General features: G+C 50.6%; 1 protein-coding gene across 14 annotated transcripts in view; it reads left to right on the top strand.

Annotated features, from left to right (window-relative positions):
- Positions 1-20,221, top strand: part of EHMT1 (euchromatic histone lysine methyltransferase 1) — a 120,456-nt gene that overhangs the window by 47,252 nt on the left and 52,983 nt on the right. For 9 of the 14 annotated variants that reach the window (XM_059865509.1, XM_059865507.1, XM_059865515.1 and 6 more), the window contains one exon: positions 9,371-9,458. In XM_059865509.1, coding sequence (XP_059721492.1) covers positions 9,371-9,458 — 88 coding nt within the window. Of the gene's footprint in view, positions 1-3,500; positions 3,672-4,854; positions 4,877-6,507; positions 6,531-6,601; positions 6,625-9,370; positions 9,459-20,221 lie in introns of those variants that run through there. The other 5 variants (XM_059865514.1, XM_059865513.1, XM_059865518.1 and 2 more) reach the window with 5 other exon arrangements.

Genomic DNA, 20,221 nt, shown 5'->3' with positions numbered 1-20,221 from the left:
TACCGCAGGGTCCGTCCACCTCCCGTGCCTGGCGAGGCCCTGGCAGGGCAGGCTGCTCCTGCCGGGGAAGGAGAGGCCTTGGAGAGGAGAGGAGGAGCAGAGGAGGAGCAGAGGCCGGGGAAGCATGGCCGGGGTTGTTTGTTCATTTCTTTGGCTATTCCTGCGCGTGGCCGGCCCGTGCAGGTGGGCTGGCATCACCCATCCTGCTGGGGTGCCCATCCTGCTGGGATGGGATGGCTGCTCCATGGGCTCCCAGGGCCTCGGGCACTGCTGGCAAACCTCAGGCTGTGCTCCCTCGTGCCTTTCCTTTGGCTCCTGGGGTAGGGAGGCTTGCTTGGGGTTGGTTTGGTTTTGGTTTTTTTTTTTTTTTTTTTTTTTGGGTTTTTAGGATTTGTTTGTGCTTTTTAAGTGTGAAGTTTCTGGAAAATTCTCCAAGGAGCTCTCCCTGCTTGTAGCTCTTAGAAGAAAAAGGCACAAAGCCTGGGGTGCCCGAGCTGCTTGAAGACTGAACTTCTGAAGGGGAGGAGAGGGCTGTGGCCACATGGCACCTCCTCACTGGGTCTCTTTTGGCAGCCTCTGCCTATGGCTCACCTGCGTGGAGGCCAGAACCAACAGTATTTTACCAAGAAGAAGCAATCCTTTTTATTTTGGGGTGACTTCCTCCCCTCTCTCTTCTTTTTTTTTTTTTTTTTCATAGTAGCAATCCAAGGAAACATCTGATTAAAAAGAAACATCCCTCGTTGATTTCTTGGCAGGAGGTCCATGCCTGCAACATATTTTAAAACTCAGCCCCCTGGTTCTGCCCTTGGGAATTTTTTTTTTTCTCTGTGATTCATGTTACATGCAAGAACTCTGGCTGCCGCAGACCTCGGTGAGATTTGGGATGGACAGAGAAGGTCCCAGGGCCGTGGAAGGCACAGACACCCCTGCAGAACACTGGCCTGAGCTTGCTCTGCTCCAGGGAGACCCTCAAAGCTGCAATGCAGACACAATACTGAATTTTCAATCAAGGAGCAAGATGTGAAGATGGCATTTAAAAGATTAGAGAGCCTACATAGGACAATCTGTGATACCCAATCTACATATCCATCATGTCTCCACTGGACTATAAATGTGCTTGTTGTTCATCATCCAGAAGAAAAGGAAAAGGCATCAGAAGTCACGAGGAGAGAGCTGAGGTTTCTCTTTAACAGTGAAGAGCTGAGGCCTTGAGCTGCTGTCTGAGCAGCTCCACCCAGGGAGAAAATGGGCTTTGGGCTTGATGAAGGCTGAGGATACCACCAGAAACCCTCTGAGGTGTGGGAGGTGTGCTCCTGTGTGGTGGTGACCTCAGTGACACCGGTGTGGCACCGGCCGAAAGCGCCCAACGCTCTGTCCCTGCCAGCTGGGGCCTTGGGAAGCGTCTGCAGAGACACAGAAAAGCCTGACCTACTTTGGAGGAAAGAGAGCTGCTGAGGTCTGGGCTTGGCACTGCTTCTCAGCAAGGGTTAAGAGCCCAAAGAGGGGCCTTTGGGTCTTGGTTTTGTTCTGTTTCATGTATTTCCCTGACCGTGTGGTGCCAGCATGAACTCTTGCCCTCGTCCCAGAACGTGTTTGGGTAGAAGTAGGCTCTGTGGCACACATGGGGCATATTCCTGCAGCTCAGCCTCTGTGAGACCAGCCCTGGGCAGGGGGCAGAGGCAGCTCCATGACCTGGCTCCCAGGAGCTCTCCCATGTGATGCCATCCCCTAAGGAAAGAGGATTGTGTGCACCTCCTGCAATGGCAGTGAGTTGTTTTATTCAGGTAAACGAGGAGTTTTAAGGAGCTTCACTCTCCTGGCCAGCTGGTCTGGGGGAGGGCTGGCTTGGTTCCTGCTGCTCCTCTTTGTTTTCCTTTTGCTGCTTTTCCCTGAAGTTTTTCCTTCTCGCCTTCCTGCTCCTGGAGCTGAGAGTGGTCGAGGAATGGCCGCAGCAGGAGAGTGACCGTGTGTTGGGGTCAGCCCAAAGGCTCGGGGCACTGATGGCGTGTGCTCCCTGCTTGCAAGCCTTGGAGGACCATATGTTCCTGCAGTGACATGGAATGTCAGTGATTTGGAAACAAATCCCTGAGTTTATAATCCTCAACTCCCATTTTCAGCCAGTTACTTTTTCTGACTCCTCCAAATTCAGAGTTTTGACACCAACCCCTCTTTGCAGACCCTGATGGCCCCTCATGTTTCCAGTGGGATTTGTCTCTCTTGTGCCCCTGTGAGCTCCTTGGTCTCTTGGGTGAAGGATATGTGTCTGGCTTTGCTGTAGGGTGGTGTTGGTCCTGGAGGGGGGCAGAGGAGGAGGGCAGCCTGCCAGGATTTACAGTAGTCAGGAAAGCAGCAGGAGCGAAGCTCTCAAACTGTACAAGCTAATTGGAAAGCCTCCATTAGAAAAAAAGAAAAGGAAAATACAGAATGGGAGAAAATGTTGAGCAAGCTTTTAAAAAATATCCTGGGCTCCAACACAACAACTTGCATCCTCCAAACCAGGTGATTTATTTATGTTTTTCCTTCAGTCCCCATCAGGAGGGGGAAGGATGTGGAGAAGGGTCGAGGCAGTGGGGGTTAAGAAGGTCTGACGTGCAAGTGTCCTCCCTGCAACACTGCCATACTGTGCCTGAGCAGCACAGTGGCTCTTGCAAAGGAAGCTTTTCACAACTTGTCCTTGTTCCAAGGATGAGGAAACCTCCAGCTCTTCTGGCATTTTCTCTCTGTCATAAGTCAGAGCTGCTTTCACCTGTGAAGTATGATCAGCACAGACAGGGAGAGGGCTGGAACAGAGCGGGACTCTGAGCAACCTTGCAAGGCTTTTCATGGAGTTCTTGGTGTTAAATGAAGAACATTTCCCCTCCTCCTCTCCTCGTTTTCCTGTGTGCCTGCAAAAATACTCTGGCTTGCATTTAAAGGAGAAAACTGTATGTGCTGGGACTAAGCCAACTTGTTTATTTAAGGGAAATACCATATTTCCAACCCCTTCTCTCACGGAGGAAGGCTCGGCAGAGGATGGCAGACTGGGCTGGGGATTATATTTTTAGGTGTCATCGAAGCACAGTTGTGATTTGAAGAAGCAAAAAACCATGGCTGGCATTTTGCATCAAGCCCTGTGAGTTCCTCCTCCCCACAGCCCCCACAGGGGTTAACCTCTCCCTCCAAAGCACGTGGATTTTCACCTAAATCAAGGAGCAAAAGAGGAGAAAAAAGAAACAAAAACCATCAGAAAAAACAACAGACCCATCACCATCACCCCCCAGGCTTCTACTTTCCCATGCTTTCCCCGTTTGTCTGCCCCCAAGGGGGTGTTTGTGGCGGGGGCTGGGGCTCTGGGCAGGGACACGGGCCCTGTGTCCCTGTCAAAAGATGGCAGGTCCGTGTGTCCGTAAACAATGCGGTTATGAAATGGCAGCGCGGCCGCGCTGAGCATGCTCGGGAGCTGCCTGTAGGGGGAGGCGAGCCAGAAAGATGATCTAATTCCGTGCAATTCTTGGGATTGAAGGAAAAGACCAGGCTCCACTCTTAATGACAGAGCAGAAAAACCAGGCCCCACGCCGGGGACGAAGCCCGTAGGCCATGGAGGAGAGGGTGTGAGGATCTCCCACCTCCAGGACTTCGGGTGCTGGGCAGCGCTGTGTCGCTTTCTCGCCCTCCAGCAGAGTAAGGCCTTGGTGAGGTTTTGCTGTAGTTATTAGAGGGACAGGCCCGAGGGTGCAAGTTTTATGATTATGATTATTTTCATTATTATTTTGTCTTTTTCTTCCCCCCCTTCTCCCCGTCTGCTTTCCCGGCTCACAGGCACCGCTGTCTCGCTGCTTGGCCGCTCGATGGCCGGAGGTGACCCAGGTGGAGGTGGTGTGGGCAGCTCAGCCAGGCCCTCGTGGTCCCACGGGAACCCACGAGAGGCTTTCCCTCCTCTGCTGCCCCATGTGTCCTTTGGCTGGGCACCATGGGGATGGGCAGGGGGACAGGACCTGCTCCGCTGGCTGTGGTGCTCTGGGGTGGGAGGCGGAGGAGCGTGGAGGCTGAAGAGCCCCGTTGATGGGGGTGAGCTGCCTCCCAGCTCCTCTGCCCTGGACTGCTGGAATCTGCTTGCTCCAGGCTCCTCTTGGTGCTCTGGTTTTGTCCTGGCTCAGCCAGTTCCCGGGGACTGGGTGTTTCTGAAATGGCTGGTTTGCTTTTGCTAGAGATAGTGATGAATCTTGGTCTCCATTTTAGGGTTTTCTTCCCCTCCTCCGCTCCCGGGGGCTAGGAGAAGGCAGGCAGCAGCTGGACTCCTTGCTACCCTCAGCCTGTGGAAGGAGGGGACGCCTTTGTCTGCTCTGGATTTACATTTGCTTGCACACACAAGTTGCACTGGCTTTTACTCTACTGGGATGCAGCTAGATGGGCCTGGAAGCAGTGAGGAAGTGTAAATCGATCTCCCCTTTCCAAGAGGGCACGGGCTCTGCAGACCCCCCTTGCCTGAAGCCTGCACGCCGTCGTGGAATGCCTTGTCTTGGGAGAAGTCACTTTCAGTCCTGTTGTGTTTCATGCACGTGTCTCCGTTTCCCAGCTGTTGCATGCAGGGACTTGCACCTCTTTCTGGGCTTCCCCCCTTCTCGGGGAGTCGACGTGCGTGCTGGAATAGGAGAGAGGACATGGGGGTTGAGAAGGAAATGTTTCTTTTCTATGGAGAATAGTCTGGATGAAAGGATTTCAGGAGACAAAAGAATTGCAAAGAATTTGATTTGGGAGCAAACTTCAGGCTGAGGGCAGTGCTTGTTGTGAGCTGCAGATAAAATTCCATGTTCACATGATTGCGTGAGGCTTATAAGGAAGTGGCTTTAGCCTGAAAAGAAGGAGCTTTGAGACTGGTGACTGCTTTGTAGGCCAGGTATGCTGGTGGTTGTGTTTCCTTCCTTCTCCAGATCAAATGCTTCTGTTGTTTCTAATGACAGGCCCGTGGTCAGCCTCCCCATGAGTCTTGAGTCAAGGCCTTGCTCAAGCACAGTGCCGAGATCTGAAATGAGCAGCCTCCCCGTGCCTACAAAAGAAACACTCTCTTTCTACAAACATTCTCTTAATCATTACTTCCTATATAATTAACTAAAAAATCTTTGTCTTCTCTTCAAGGCAAAGGTTATTATGAGCAGGCTGGTTTGGGTTGTGGTTTTTTTTTTTCAATTTATATTTTTTTGAGGAGAAGGAGGGAAAAAATGAGTGAATAAGAATCTGCCGCTCCTGGGGTTGCATCATTTGTTGAGAGATTTGCCTCTGCCTTGCTCCAGCATTGCTGCAGCCCTCGTTTTCCTGGCTGGTGGGAGCTTTCCCTGGGGCTGTGTCCTGGGTGGAGTGTGGTGTCCCCTCGGAGGGGTTGGTGACCAGCTGGAGGCTGGATCCAGGCGGGATCAGTGCTGTCCATCCCGCAGAGGTGTTGGTGCGTGCGCTGCCCCAGATGGGAACGGGCACTTTGAGGGGTCTCCTGCTCCCAGCCCTCTTCCAGATGGACCTGCTGTGTGTGCACAGCTCTGCTCACAGGAATGCTGCTGCGAGCCTCGGGTTCCCAGACCGTTGATTTTTAAGACATAAAAAAAAAAAAAAAAAAAAAAAAAGACCCTGGTGAAGGTAGACATCTTGGCACCTCAGCCTGCGCTCCTTCCTGGGCTGCCGGGAGAGCAGAGAGCTGGGCTCATGATGTAACTCTGCTCCCTTGGGCTCGGTAAGCTGCAGTATGTTGGAGTTTTGCTGTGCATGTGTTGTCTTTGCCTATAAAACCTGTTTGGACCTTTGCAAAGGGCACCCGGATGGCTGATGAAAATACCAAGGAGAGGAGGCTGCGAAAGCTCTTTCTGTGTTTCCCAGCTTTGTTCTTTTTCTTTTCTTTCTTTTCCCTTTTTCTTGGTTTTTTTTAATGGGCTTTTTTTTTTTTTCTTTTCTTTTTGGGTTTTTGGTTTTTTTTTTTTTTTTTTTTGGTTCATTTTAAAGGCACCACTGTAGTTTATAGTCATCATCTGTTTGGAAATGCTGCAGAGCCTTTCCTTGGCCGGTCTGACCTGTCTTCCATCCCCTCCAAAGACCTCATGGAGGAGAGGAAGCTTGTTTTCTTGTAAACAGAGGCAGAGAGGAAAAAACTAAACCAGAGTAGCTCCTCTGCTTGGCTCCTCATGGCTCTTAAAGCCCTTTCAAAGACCCAATCAGTCTTTCTTCAGATGCACTAATTTTTTTCTACCCTTTGAAACCTAAAAATTAAGGGTTGGGGGGGGGAAGAATGCTTCGTGGCTGGTTGTGTGTGCTCTTTATGGAGGTTCTCCAGCCACGGATGGTTAATAATCAGTCTGGGGTGGGCGAGGGAATGGAGGCAGACGGCTGCGGGAAAGGGGGAAAGGAGGAAAAAAATAAATGGAGCGAGTGAGACTTTTATTGTGAAGCAGCGTGTGCTTGGCAGTTGGCTTTGTTGGGACTGCTGCAAGAGCAGACATTTCTCGGCGGGGAGGGTGGGTATAGGATTTCCCTGCCAATCGGGAGCGGACGGATGGGGCATGGGGAGGGTGAGCAGAAAGGGAAGTTTGCTCTGGATTTAAGGGAGGGGAGGGCAAAAAATCCCAACACACACACGCACACACACACACACAAAAGCTGGAGGTATTGACACTTGCGGTGGAGCTGGTGCTAAGTTGGCTGGGTGGAGCTGGGTGGGATGAATGGTGCTGGGTGCTCCATGGGTGCCCCATGGGTGCCCCCCGGTGCTGGGTGCTGATGGAGCAAGGACGGGAGAGTGCTGGCCTGGGGGGATGAGGCTTCGAGCACTTTGCAGGGATTTCTTGTAGCTTCCTTCTGATCCAAATGCTTCAAAATTCACAGTTGGCTTTTTATTTTATTTTTATTTTTAATTGTTCTTTTATTTTCTACCTTGATGCTGAGTTTTTGTTGTGAAGTTGTAACGTTATTGCCTCTTAGTGAGGAGTTTGAGGTTGGAAGGAGAGCCTGGGAGATGCCACCTCAGCCAGCCTTGCCTTGGCACCCAGCTGTTGTACTCTCAAAGGACAAAAGTGTTGGTTTCTCTCTTGGAGTTGGGAGTTCTGCTTTGAGAGCTGGGCAGGCAGCTCTGAGCTGCTGGTGACTGCAGCAAGCAGGGAGGGTGGTCAAGGTCTCATTGACTCCAGGGTTCCTGCAGTGGCTTTTCCTTGTGGGCGAGCAGCAGCAACGCCTCTGTGGAAGGGAGAGCATGGGCAGTGTGTGGTATGAGGGTGCTGCTTAGGAAACACAGAAAAAATCATGCTCAGCTGACAAAGAATGGCCCCTGGAAATCCTGGGGCTTCTTGTATGAGTCAGTGGAGGAGCAGGAATATCAAGACCTCTCCTTGTTGCAACAAAGGTTGGGAAAACAAACTGGTCCCTGTTAGACTGACTGAGGCTCTTTATTTGCTGCTGGTGCCTGTGGCCAGGGCCTCGGTGCCCCTGGCTGTGGTGGGAGCCAGGGGTGCCCTCGAGCACTCCGAGCTCTCTTTGCTCAGGTCTTGCAGCAGGATAATCCATGAGAAAAACTGAGGTTATTCCCATTTTACAAGAGGTCTGACTAGAGGAGAGGTAGGGTTTACAAGCTCATGTTTGCAGCAAGGATATGAATTACTGGCTTAGCAAGTGAATAAATAAAACAGCTGCTCTATGTTCAGAGTTTGGGCTGTGTTTTATGATCATTTCTCAATGGAAGCTGTTGGCCACTGTCTGCTGAAGGTAGGTTCTGTCAGGCTGGGCTGAGCTGAGCTTTCCAGTGCTCACAGCAGCTTTTTGGTCTGTGACTGGAGATCTGAAGGTGCTGTGCTTGGAGCACAAGTTGCTGGTGCTGAGAGCGCTGCGATGTGGCTGGGTTTGTGTCTCATTGTGCTTGGGGCAGGCTGGGGACAGGCAGCCCTCCACAGCCTCTGTCCTGTGCTGCAGGAGCCATCCTTGAAGTGCCCTTAGCTCTGGGCCTGGCAGGTGGTGGAGGCTTTCCCAGGAATCTGTCTCCCTCCTTCCCGTGGTGTGTGTCTCTGCCATGCTTGATTAGGGTGCAGAACAGGGCGATCCTGCAGGGATTTGAGGCTGGGTGAGCCCTGCATGGGGCTGGGGGCTGCTCTGCAGCACCTGCCAGCACAGGGCATTGCACTGAGCTCCCCAGCCTGGCAGGGTGCCTGGTGACAGCAGCACCAGAGCCCAGCTCTGGACAATCCCACACAGGCATGGACGAGCTGCTCCCGTGGAAGGGCTGGGAGCTGCCACACCGGGTTCCTTGCGTGTCTCATCCCCCTCACTTGCTCTAAGGGAGGTGGGCAGGTTGTTTTTCTTTCTTTATCACCCAGTGAGCTTTAAACCCTGTGATTTGCATGGCTGCAGGCACCATCTGCTCCCCGTGCTGGCCTACAACAGTTGGCTTGACCTGGGCTTATTCTTGTGCCGTGGCGCCGGCAGCGTGCGCCGAACCCGGCACCGACCTCCAGCTCTGCAGGGCACTCCCCAGCCCTGCCTCCACTCCAGTTTTCTCCTTTAACACAGCTGTGGCAAAGACCCCTTCTCGTTCATTTTTTTAAAATACCATTTTCCTTCTGGTTTATTTTGGTAGTAGGTTTTTGGTTTTGTTTTTCTGGTTCGGTCTTGCTACTTCCAAATAGAGAATGGGAAGGTATTAAGGCTGCAAACCTGAACTGGCAACGTGGTGCCAGGCATGTGAAAGGCAGAGGAGATGAGCAGGTGTTCCCTTTTTACTTCTTTTTTTTTTTTTTTTTTTTTTTTTTAAGAGGGGGAAAGAGAAAAATTGCTTTCTATAGAATTAAAAATAGAGCTCATTAACTTTAATAAACATGGATGTTATGAATGAGGAGGTAGCTGTAGCTGACTGATGGTTTGCAATTTTGGATGTTCACTTGAATGAGCTGCAAAAAAACCCAACCAAGCCACCAAAAGAACATGGGCTGGAAATGTTGATAAATGAGGTTGAAGTGAGAAGTCTGATAGATCTGCCTCCCCCACCCAAAGGCTAAAAAGTTTTGGGGGAGTCAGAGTCACCTCCTTGAGATGCCTTTCACGCAGATGGACTCAGCTGGATTCCCAGGCACGTTGCACTGGGAAAATCTGTCTGGCTGCATCCAACCCCGAGCTGGGAGGTGCCAGCCCTGGGCACAGCCTGGAGCCCCTGTGCTCCTCGGGCTGTCAGCCTGGGCCAGCCTTGCCGTGTTTTATCTGTGACCTGTGCCTTGGTGGCAGCTTCCTGGCAGCCTTTATTTTGCAGAGGGAGGTTTGGCTGTGCTGTAAACAGGATGTGTCCATGATTGTCTCTTCTTTTGAATGCACCGTGTGTCTGACCACTGAGCACAACCCTGATGTTTCTGTTTTTTCTTCTCCCCCACCATAGCGAGCAGTGCTGAGTAAGGGAGAGCCAAGGAAAGACAGCTGCATGAAGACTGAGCTGCTGAAAGACATCACCAACAACAAAGAGGAAGGTGAGCACCTGCCCTGGCTGAGGGTCACAGCTGGCTGGTGAGGTGGGCACGTGAGGGGGACAAAACTGGGGCCTTGGAGATGTGCTCAGTGCCCCCAGCAGCTCAGGTGTGCTCCCACAAACACAGGCTCCCTTCTCCTGAGTTTATTCTCAGCAGGGCTCTTCCACTGGAGGTGCAGATTTGTTTTTCTGTCCATCCCTCACCGCTCTCCTGAAGAAGGAGATCTAATTTTCACTTCTGCATTGCTGTGAAGCACACAGGAGTTACTTTGAACTTCCTGTGTGTGACTGGTTTGAGCTGAACTCTGATCCCTCCCCACCACGACCTTTTCCTTCCTCTAGGAATGTTGACTTTCTGTTTTGCTGTGGATTTCTCTGTTGCTGCAGAGCAGCCCCAATGGCTGCAGGGTGGCTGGAGGGGTCAGACACCCCACACCTTGTAGCTCCTGTGGGGGTTCTGTAGTTCTTACTGTGCAGGATGCAGCACAGGTTCAATTGACAAAGTCTTTTCCTGCAGGGTTGTCTGTGAGTTACATGCACACAAATCTAAGGGCTTAATAAATGTGTCGGTGGGATTAGGGAAAAAAACCCCACCACTCTCTATCTTTCCCCCAACTCCCTCCTTTCTTTCCATTTTTTATTATTCCTGGACTAGTTACTTCTCATAGCTCTTCAGGGATTTGGTGTATTTTTGTTCTCCTTTCCATAATAGAGCATTATGAAAGCACTGAACTGGCCCCATCCAAATCCCTACTCTTATCTAGAAGCAAAATTTTGGACATAATTCAGTTGTGTGTGAGTACAGCATTGCTTTTTCTTTCTTTTCTGTCCAGCATAATGTTTTGTCAAGTTGCTCCAGTTAGAAAGTAAAGCTCAGAACAGGCAGAAATACTGAATTCTGTCTTGGGTGCTTGGATATTAACTGGGAGCACAGGAATTCTGCTGCCAGCAGTGGTGGCACAGGGACCTCTGGTCTGGGCAGAGCAAAGTCTGAGGTGTCAGGAGGTGCTAATGGGAGGTTGTGTTGCACTGGGGGAAACTCACTTTGATCCCTTACCTTTCTTAGCTCAGGATTATAAAGCTTGTTTGTCTAGCTCTTTCTTGATGTAAGGTGTCTAGAATCTGTGGAGGTAAAAAATCCAAAAGGAGGCTGGGAAGAGACATTTCTGTGCCTCTTGACTCACTGACTTGGAGCAAATGCTGTGTCAGAGGGAAGCTGAGAACCCTCTCTGTACAGGGACAGTCTCGAGGCTTCACAAGGTGCTGAAATTCCAACCACTCCAGTTTCTATTCCCAGGGAGAGGAGGCTCCTAAATGTGAGTTCTTCTGGAATGTTCAGCAGGTGTCCTTGGCTCCCCAGGCACACCACGAGTGTCACAGACCGTGGTGTGTGTGCTGCTCTGCTGGGACATTGTCCCTGCTGCCCCTGGCTCCCCAGCTGGGATCCTGGGAGGATCATCACCACCAGAACTTTGGTTCACAGCCCAAAAGCCTGTTAATAACAGTGTTTAGTGCTGGCACAGAATTCACATTTTTGACTGTTGCATGAACATGAAATCATTCCAGCAGGCTTGCAGGATGGCATGGAATAGCTTCTTTGAGCCCAGTTTCCTGCCTTGGGGATTCAGCTGGGATGTGTGGACTGGAAAAGCACCCTGAAGTCTCAGCTTCCTCTCTTCCAGTTCTCTTGAGCAGTCATTTCCCTTTAGTGAGGAGGATGGTGCTGCTGAATATCTTTGTCAGTGGCACAGACTGGCTTGGTTTGGGCTGCTGAGGGTGTGTTTGCTGGGCCTGCAGTGTGTGACTGAGCCTGCTCTGCATCGTGTTCCCTTTGGGAAACCCCCCTGGCAGGTAACCTGACAATATTAAACCTGGCATCTAAACTTCCAAAACTTGAAGCTGCAGATCCAAAGGCTGACTAAAGGTGCTGTTTGGGCTAAAAGCTTTCTGTGGATTGCTCTGTTTTCCCCCCTTTTCACTCCCTCCTGCCTCAGAAAGGTGCTGATGCCGAGGGCAGGTCAGGTCCCTGTTGGAATTGTGTTAGCACATCCCATAGCTCCACTGCTGCCTCTGAGTGGCCTTGCACCAGTTCCACCTCTGTACAAACTTGAGCTTTGCCTGAGTCCAGGACAAGGCAGGAAATTCAGGTAGCTTGAGGCCTTGGCTGATATTCAGGGGTCTGACCCCAAGCAAGGCCTGTCAGCTGCAGTGGTGCCTGTGAGCACTGCCTGCCTCCAGCAGTGAAGAACATCTTCCTGCTGGAGATCTCCATGAAGATCTCCTGCAGGGAAGGCTCCTGCCCTGGTGGGGCAGTAGCTGAGCTGCCCCAGTTCATAATCACAGAATCACAGACTGGTCTGGGCTGGAAGAGACCTCAAAGCTCATCTCATTCCACCCCCTGCCATGGACCAGGTTGCTCCAAGCTCCATCCAGCCTGGCCCTCATTGATGTGCTGCTTTGAGGCAGTGGACCTTTCCTGGTGGTCCTCAGCCTTCATTTGGAACATCTCAGCAGCTGGGGGTGAATTGTTGGTGGGTGGGAGGCCCTTGGGTGGGCAGTTGTGGTGCTCTGTTCTCTGTTCCTCAACAGGGAGGTGTTGCAGAAATGCCCTGTGGTTCCCACCTGGGCTGTCCTCTTCTGCCTTCATCCTGATAAAGAGAAATAATTGTGCTCTAAATGTAACATGTATTTGTAGGAACAAGCTCTTTGCACGTCCCAGCACTTTCATTTCCAGTTCTTGGGGTGAGTCCCAGCCTGTGGAAGTTGTTCACTAGGCTCAGTGTCCCTGTCTGTGTAAAATTGCTCAACACAGATAGAGAAAAGCTGTGGATGAGGCTGTTTTGTGGTCCATGGGAAATGTTCCAGTTCAGTTTCACATGTGGGTGTAAGCTTAGGTCCATACTTCCCTTTGACAGGGTGGGGAAGGGAGATGGGAGATGAGTGGAAAAAAGCTTTTATTAGGCCATATTGTCTTTAGTCTGACTCAGAGAGAAACTATTAAAAAGTGGTTTCTTTGCAAGGATTGCAAGTGAATTCAGCTCTCCTCGTGTGCTTCACTCCCAGCTCTGCGTCTCCCCTGACCTTTCAAGGCAAACCACTCCTTTTCTGATTCCCCAAGCCCAGGGGTGGAAAGTTCCAGTGAAGCAGCAGCACAAAGGAGCAGGAATGGGTGTTGGGAAGGAAATTCTCCATTTGCTCCAGTGTTTCTGAGCCTTCACCCAAGGCAGCTGCTTTACAAAAGCCACAGTGCTGGAGCCTAGTGCTGGGTGAGACCTGCACAGTCACTGCTCTCAGATAAACTTTGAGAGACTGTCAGGGGTTTAAACTCCTGGAGGGGCTTTTTTTTTTTTTTCCTTTTTCTCCTCTTATTGCAGGTAGGAAGCTGCTGTGAGCACAGGAAGTGCTGCTTTCCACTGAGCAGCTGCAGCCTTTGCATTCCCATGTGCAGGGATGGCAGCTTGAAAGGAGGGAAGGACTAATCTGCTCTCCTCAGGTACTTGGCACTGGGATCCCCTGCTGAGGCTGCCAGCAGGAGGCCAGGCAGAGCAAAGTGATGCTTCAGGATTTCACATGTTCACCCAGCTGTGCACCAAGCACTCCCTGGGCTTGGGACCCTTGCTGCAGGAAGGATGTGCCTGGGGCAGCCCTGGAGCAGGAGCTGGGCTGTGACACCAGGGCCCCAGAGCATGGCAGAGGATGGATGAGTTTCAGGAGGCTGTTACCCTGCTCTGAGTCGTTAAACTGTTGAGCCAGTTTGACTGTTAATGTTCAAACTGTGCCCTGGGGGCCAAGGGAAGGCTGGAGGGCATTTTGGTGTGGCCAGCAGGTCAGGGGAGATGATCCTTCCCTTCTACTCAACCACATCTGGAGTTTTGGGTTCAGTTCTGGTCTTCACAGCTCAAGGGAGACAAGGAGCTGCTGGAGAGGGTCCGAGGGTGATGAGGGGTCTGGAGCATCTCTCATCTGAGGAGAGACTGCAGGAGCTGGGTCTGGTTAGTCTGGAGCAGAGTGGTCTCAGAGGGGATCTGATCAGTGCACATAAATATCCCCAGAGGCTGTCAGAGGATGGTGCCAGACTCTGTTCAGTGGTGCCAGTGATGGGACAGGGAGCAATGGCCATGAACTAAAACACGAGAAGTTCCACCTCAACATGAGGAAGGGAAAAAGAGCTCTGGATCAGGTACAAAGAGAGGGTGTGGAGTCTCCCTCTCTGGAGACATTCCAAACCCACCTGGACATGTTCCTGTGTCACCTGTTCCAGGTGACCCTGCCTTGGCAGGGGCTTGGACTGGGTGGTCTCCAGAGGTCCCTTCCAACCCTGTGATTCTGAGTCCCCAGCAGCATCCCCAGCCCACTGGAGGTGCTGAGTCCCACTAACCCAACCTGTGGAACCTCAGTGCTCAGCACTCACAACAGAAGTTGATGCTTCCTGTTTTCTGGTTTATTTTCCTGTTTTGCATCTTGGTGTGCAGGGTCACAGTGCTCCAGTGGGGAGTGACATTGAGTCTGGAAATACCTGGACACCAATCCATCTTCACAAGGGCTTGGAGGGGGAGGAAGAGACCATCAATAACTCACCCCAGAGAGGAACTTTTACCTGAGAACACATTTGTCTGCATTTCTTGGCTTCAAAAAGCTCTGTTTTTTGGCTTCAGTCCCAGAATCCCAGACTGATTTGGGTTGGAAGGGACCTTAAAGAGGATCCAGTTCCAGCCCAGTGCCATGGGCAGAGATGGCATCACTGGGTCAGGTTGCTCAGGTTGCTTCCAGCCTTCATTGATGGAGGGGGTGCTTTCCTTCCCAATGGATTCAGGGTTTCCAGCTGCCCCTCTCCCTCATCTGTGTGGTTTCAGCCCCAACATCTTCATGCTTGGGCTCTTCTCTGCCTGGCAGTTTTCCTTTTTGTTGGAGTTAGAGGAGGAAGAGGGGAGGGAACAGCTGTAACACAAAGATTAAAAGCAGGTGCTTTTCTCACTTTTATCCAGCAGGACAGTTGGGTATCGAGTCAAAGGCTGTGGGATCTGTGGTGTTTTAAGGATGGTTAAGGTAGAACATCTGTGAGATGTAAGTGTGTATAAATACAGCTGTATGCACTTCTTGCTCTGCCCTTCCAAATCCTGAGCTTTTCCTTTAAGCTCTGTCTTTGCTTAGTTCATTTAAGCTAAGTTCATTTAAGCCCTGTCTTTGGTTAAACGTTTTTCTTGCAGCAGCTGAAGCCTCTTGGCTGTGCTGAGGGCTCTGGAAATGCATGGAAAATCCCACAGGCACAGAGTGTCTTGCCTCCACCTTTCTCAGCACCAAGATGCTCAGAAAAATGTGTAAAAGTTCCAGATAGGATAGTAGTGCACTTGTTGCAGAATATATTTTTATTTTTATTTCTTTTCTTTTTCACTCTCCTTTCCCTCAGACCTGGTGGCTGCACTTTGGCCTGGAGTGCAAGGGCTCATTTGCATAATTTTCTTGTTTTGTTTCACTGAGCAGTGAACTCCAAACTTTAAAAATACATTGAAGCCTTTGTTTTTTTCAGAGCACTGTCCAGGTGACACTGAGTTTTGAGTTGATCGCTGGCCTCCCTCAGATAGGAAGTTTCTGTGGGTCCCACAGAGGTGCTTGTGTCCCCTGAGGCTGTGCCCAGGATGGCTGCTGGGGACACTAACACATCTGTTAGACAGCCTCTGCCTACAGATAAGGTTTGGCAGGCTGGGCCCAGCTCTGGCAAGCTCCAGGGCAGGACTGGAGCCAGGTCTGGCTCTGCTGGAAGGGCTGGAAACCCCAGCAGGCAAAGACAGCAAAGAGGAACCAGTGGCTGGGCTGGGAGAGCAGAGGTGGCTTTAATGTTGCCTAATTTTGGGGGTTTTTTAAAGTTATCATTCTAATTCTGAATTAATCCAGCTCATTTCTGCTTAGACATGGTAGCAGGCAGGTCAGACATGGTCCAGGCTGGGGTGAGTTTTCCCAAAAATCAGTTTTTTAAAGTCAGCCTGTGCTGCTTTTGTGGGTTGTGTGTTGCTTTTTTGTGGGTTCTCTCTGTTGGTTACAGCAGTGTCTTGGGGACCCTTGGAGTCTGAGCTGCCTTTTAGACACCTAAAATTAGATGAGGTGGTCTCACCCTGGCTTAGCTTTTCTCCTACTTTCATCAGAGTCTGTTTTCTTTAGGGGAATTTTAATTCCATTTTGGACAACTGTGATGTTCTGAGAGGAAAACTTGAGCCTGAGCCTGGGGAGGGCAGGGAGCTCTGCAGTGCTCTCAGGGGGTTAAATCAGAGCAGGGATTTAAATTTATCATTGGGTGTTCTTTGCCAGGTGGAGTCACAGGCATAGTGGAATAGCCCAACTTCTTGTGTCTTAAATTCCTTGTGTTACTAAAATGTACCCAGCCCCTAAATAATATGTATTTACTGAAGTTTGTGCCAACTTGGTATCAACTTCAAATACACCAGTAAATCTCTTGGGTTTTAAATTACCTGGGTTTTAAATGAATCCCAGCTCAGGTGGGCATTCAGGCAGTGTTGGGGTCCATGGGAGAAGCTTTTCTGGCATGGGGGATGTCTAAAGGAGCTTTGAAAAAACTGGAATGCTTCTAATTAATGAGATTACACTTCATGGATGCAGGCTGGAACTTCCTACCTTTTAGTTCTTTTTAATTAAAGAAAGGATGGTTGTAGATCAAGGACCAGTGAGTGAGTTGGAGAGAAAACTGAATGTGGAGAAAACCTTGTTTTGCCCTACTTAGAAGGGATGAATGCTGTAAAGTCACAAAGTTTTAGAGAACTAAAAACTTTGGGTTTATAATTCCCTTGCACTTGCAGCACAGGAGCAGAAAAGCTGCTGAACAGCATTTTCAAGGGGAGAACTCACTGCCACGAGGTGTGTTTGAAATGAGGATTTTAGCAGGTTTTCAGTGAAGCTTTTTTTTGGGAATGAAAAAGGGGGGATGAAAAGGTCACATCAGGAAGAAGTGTTTCTTTAGGTGTCTGGAGCTGTGGAAGAGCTTCTGTGGGCTGTTGGATTCAGTATTGTCACTGGGAGGCTCCTGCTGGCTCTGGTTTGTGTTCCCAGCCCTGTCAGTGGGCCAGAGTTCAGCAGGGCTGTGAAATGTGTGCAGTTGTGCCTGTTCAGCAGTGCTGTGCAGGTGCCCTTGGTGAACCTGGGATGGCAATTCCTGCTTTCCTGTCCCCACATCAGGTGTCTTGGTCGGGAAAACCCAACCCTACAAATTGTGAGGCAGCTCTTGACATAAACTGATCCTCCAAGGGCAGCTCTTCAGTTTGGGTTTGAGGTGGGGATGATGGGCTGGTGCTGCATGCAGGAGCCCAGAGCTGTGCAGGAGCTCAGTGTGTAGGGAACAATGCCATTCCAAACTGCTCATGGCTTTGGTTTGGTGCTGCCAGAAGAGGGGATGGGAGAACAGAGGGGTTTTACCCCAAAGAAAGGGAGGATCCTGCTTGCAGTGTCTCAGGCTTGTTGGAGGCTGGAGGGAATTGTGGTTTCTCTTGGCCTCTGCTGTGAAGTTCCATATCTCTGTTTCATCAGACATCTGTTCACACAGGTTTGGAAGGCTGGTGCCACTTCCACAGTCAATCAGATTGCATTTCACAATAAGGGAAATAGGTGTGTTTGTGTGTGTGTGTGTGTGTGTGTGATTTTAATTTCAGCCTCATGGATTTTTCATAAAGCCCGTGATGCTTTCTGGAGTAATGCAGTTACTTTTTCCCTAGGGCAGTGCTCTAATTCACATTGTTTTGGTTGCTTTCATGGCAGGTAGAGCAATTCTTGCCCTCTGCTTATTCAGTTTATCTCATAGGCAGCCACTAAAGTTATTTGACTGCTCTGGTGGGAGAGCACAGTGTTTAAATCAACAAATCTTGAGGGCTTCATTCAGCCAGGTGCCTAAAGCTGGGCTCTAGAAACCTCCAGCTGTGGTTAGAGAACTTATTTTTTGTTGCTTTGCATTTTTTTTCCTGGCACTGACTTTGCTGCAATAATTGCTTAAATGGCCTTTTAAAGACCCTGAATGCAGAAAGAGAAACAAGAATTGAAAGAATAAAGGCATAGTTGTGGCTCCCTCTGCCCACAGCTTTTCAAATAGTTAAATAAAACAGTGGAAAAAGGAGCACTTTATCTTCTTCCAGAGTTTTTGCTATCAAAACCAATCCCTTGTGCCTCTTTCTGTACTCAGGGAGGTCTGGATGGTGTGAGAGGGAGCAAGTGGAGGTGATAACTTTGAATCCTGCTTGGAGAACCCTCAGTCACTGCTCCTGCAGGTGGGGTTCGTGTCTCTGTCTGCTCCAGAGAGCCCTGGGGAGCGATTTTTGGATGTTGTGGGGCTCTCTCTGGAGGCTGTGAGCCAGCAGAGCCCACGTGGGAGGCAGTCCCTGGCTGAGTTGCCTGGAATGAGGGGGAAGGGATCTCTTAGTGCAGTGTCTCAGCAGGAAAAATGGCCAGAGCCCATCCCCAGGGCAGAGTGACCACTCAGGGTTTGGAGAGACTTCCAGATACATCTGCAAAGATGCTTTGTGTCCAACATCTGTGGCTTTCAGCTGGAAATCAGGAGCATCAGAGGGACTGTCCCCCTCTTAACGGAGGGGCAGTCTGAGTCTGGAGAGGTCAGGTGCTCCTGGAGGCCTTTGAGACAGCCCTGGGCAGAGCCTGGTGTGAGTCCAGCACTGACCATGTGTCCAGCCAGGGGTTGGATTGGATGCTTCACATGTACTGACCAGGCCTAAGAAGGCTTTCAGTTTGCTGGAAATATCTTTAGATCTCAGATGGTTGTTTGAGATAGTGGAGTGCATCACTTGTAGAATCTAGAGCTGCCAGTGCTGTTTGGGCAGGAGGTGTACCCAAATCTCTCAGGTCAACACAGAGGGAAGGAGATCTTAAATATCAGGGCAAGGTTCTTCCCCCCGAGGGTGCTGGCACTGCCCAGGCTCCCCACGGAATGGGCACGGCCCCGAGGCTGCCAGAGCTCCAGGAGCTGCCAGGGATGCCCAGGGTGGAGCTCTTGGGGTGTCTGGGCAGGGCCAGGGGCTGGATTGATGATCCTGGTGGTTCTTTCCAGCTCAGGATATTCTGTGATTCCATGATTAAGATGGACTAAACAAATGCATTAAAAAGGGTAGGAAAAAGGGGAGTTATTTTTTTTTCCCAATGAAAATAGAAAGAGAATTTGGGTGGGTTTTGGGAAGAGCTGTTCTGGTGAGCTGGGTGGTGCTGGGTCTCCTCCCTGCTGGCCTTTGCAGGGAGCTGCCTGTGCTTGGAGCTGCTCCAGGCACACTGGACTTGTCATCCTAGGGTCCTGGTGGTCCTTCATGAGTTAGCTTGGCACCAGGTTCTTGCCAGGTCAGAAGAAACATTTGTGAGGCAGCTGAGGGAGCTGGGAAGGGGCTCAGCCTGGAGCAAAGGAGGCTCAGGGGGGCCCCTGTGGCTCTGCACAGCTCCTGACAGGAGGGGACAGCCGGGGGGGTCGGGCTCTGCTCCCAGGGAACAGGGACAGGAGGAGAGGGAACGGCCTCAGGCTGGACCAGGGCAGGCTCAGGGTGGAATTTCTTCATTGGAAGGGGCTGCTCAGGGAGGTTTGGAGTCCCCATCCCTGGAGGTGTCCAAGGAACACCTGGAGGTGGCCCTCAGGGCTCTGGGCTGGGTGACGAGGTGGGGATTTGGCACAGGTTGGACTCAAAGGTCTTGGGGGTTTTTGCAGCCTTGGTTCTGGGATTCAGAATGTTGTTCAGAATGTTGTTCAGAATGTTGTTCAGAATGTTCTTCTCCTTGTTTGTGCTCTGAGGGCAGTGTGAAGTGAGGTGCTGGTACCCAGTGGTCTGGCTGTTCCTCCAGTGTGACTCCAGGCTCTTTGGATCCTGCAGGTGAAAATTGCTTTGATGGGAGCTGGTTTGAATCAATCCCCCCTGCTCTGACAGAGCTCTCCCCGTACTTCTCATGTTGCTTTTCATAACTGTCTGCTCTCTGGAAGGAAAACAAGCCAAGGAATCCCTAACAGCAGGTTGATGTAATCATTGCTCTGAGCGTGCCAGTGAATTGTTATCACTCCTGGTTCCTTGGGGAGCTGCTGGGCTGTCATGTCAGAAACTTTTTCTGCAAGTATGTGACATTCATAGTTGGATTTTTCAGCTTGGATTTTAAATCTTTGGTGGGACAAAGTCGTTGATGGAGGAGCAGGGAAATGTTGAAAATGTTTGTTTTATGTGGGCATTGTTGTGTGTGAGCTTTGTCAGGCTGCAAAAACCTTGCTGCATTTGAATCATAGAATTATTTTAGTCTAAAAATGCATTTACCACGCTTCACTCCTGTGTTTACTCCTGCTGTTCCCTCTGAAATGACACCATGAATCCCAGTCCTGTTGTGCTTTGTGGTGCTGAAAGAGCCAATTCCCACTGAAGAACATTCCCAGGAGAGCTGGGATAGCCAGGGAGTTACTCCTTGGGATGTTCCCTGTAGCAGCAGAGCCCTGATGTGGACATTTGGCTGCTGGGCTGTGTGTGGGCCATAAAAGCTCCCTGGGACAGCCCAACCAGCAAAGCTTTTCTGTGTCAGACTGGCTTTGGGAAGGGCTTTGCCAGAGATCCAGATGCAAGATGGGGCAGAGTTTTGTTTGCAGGGTGAGGTGTTGACATATGGTGCAATAAATGCAGTTATTGGAAAAGCCAGAGATAATATTTACCTTGGAAAATCCATTGTTGGGAATCAATGGCCACATCTGCAGCTCAGGCAAGCGGGAGTAAGTGCCCTGCTGTCACCTGGGCCACCCAC

Source organism: Haemorhous mexicanus, chromosome 21, assembly GCF_027477595.1.
Source record: "Haemorhous mexicanus isolate bHaeMex1 chromosome 21, bHaeMex1.pri, whole genome shotgun sequence".
NCBI lineage: Eukaryota > Metazoa > Chordata > Aves > Passeriformes > Fringillidae > Haemorhous > Haemorhous mexicanus.
The sequence above is the reverse complement of the archived record's forward strand: the minus strand, read 5'-3'. Positions and strand labels throughout refer to the sequence as shown.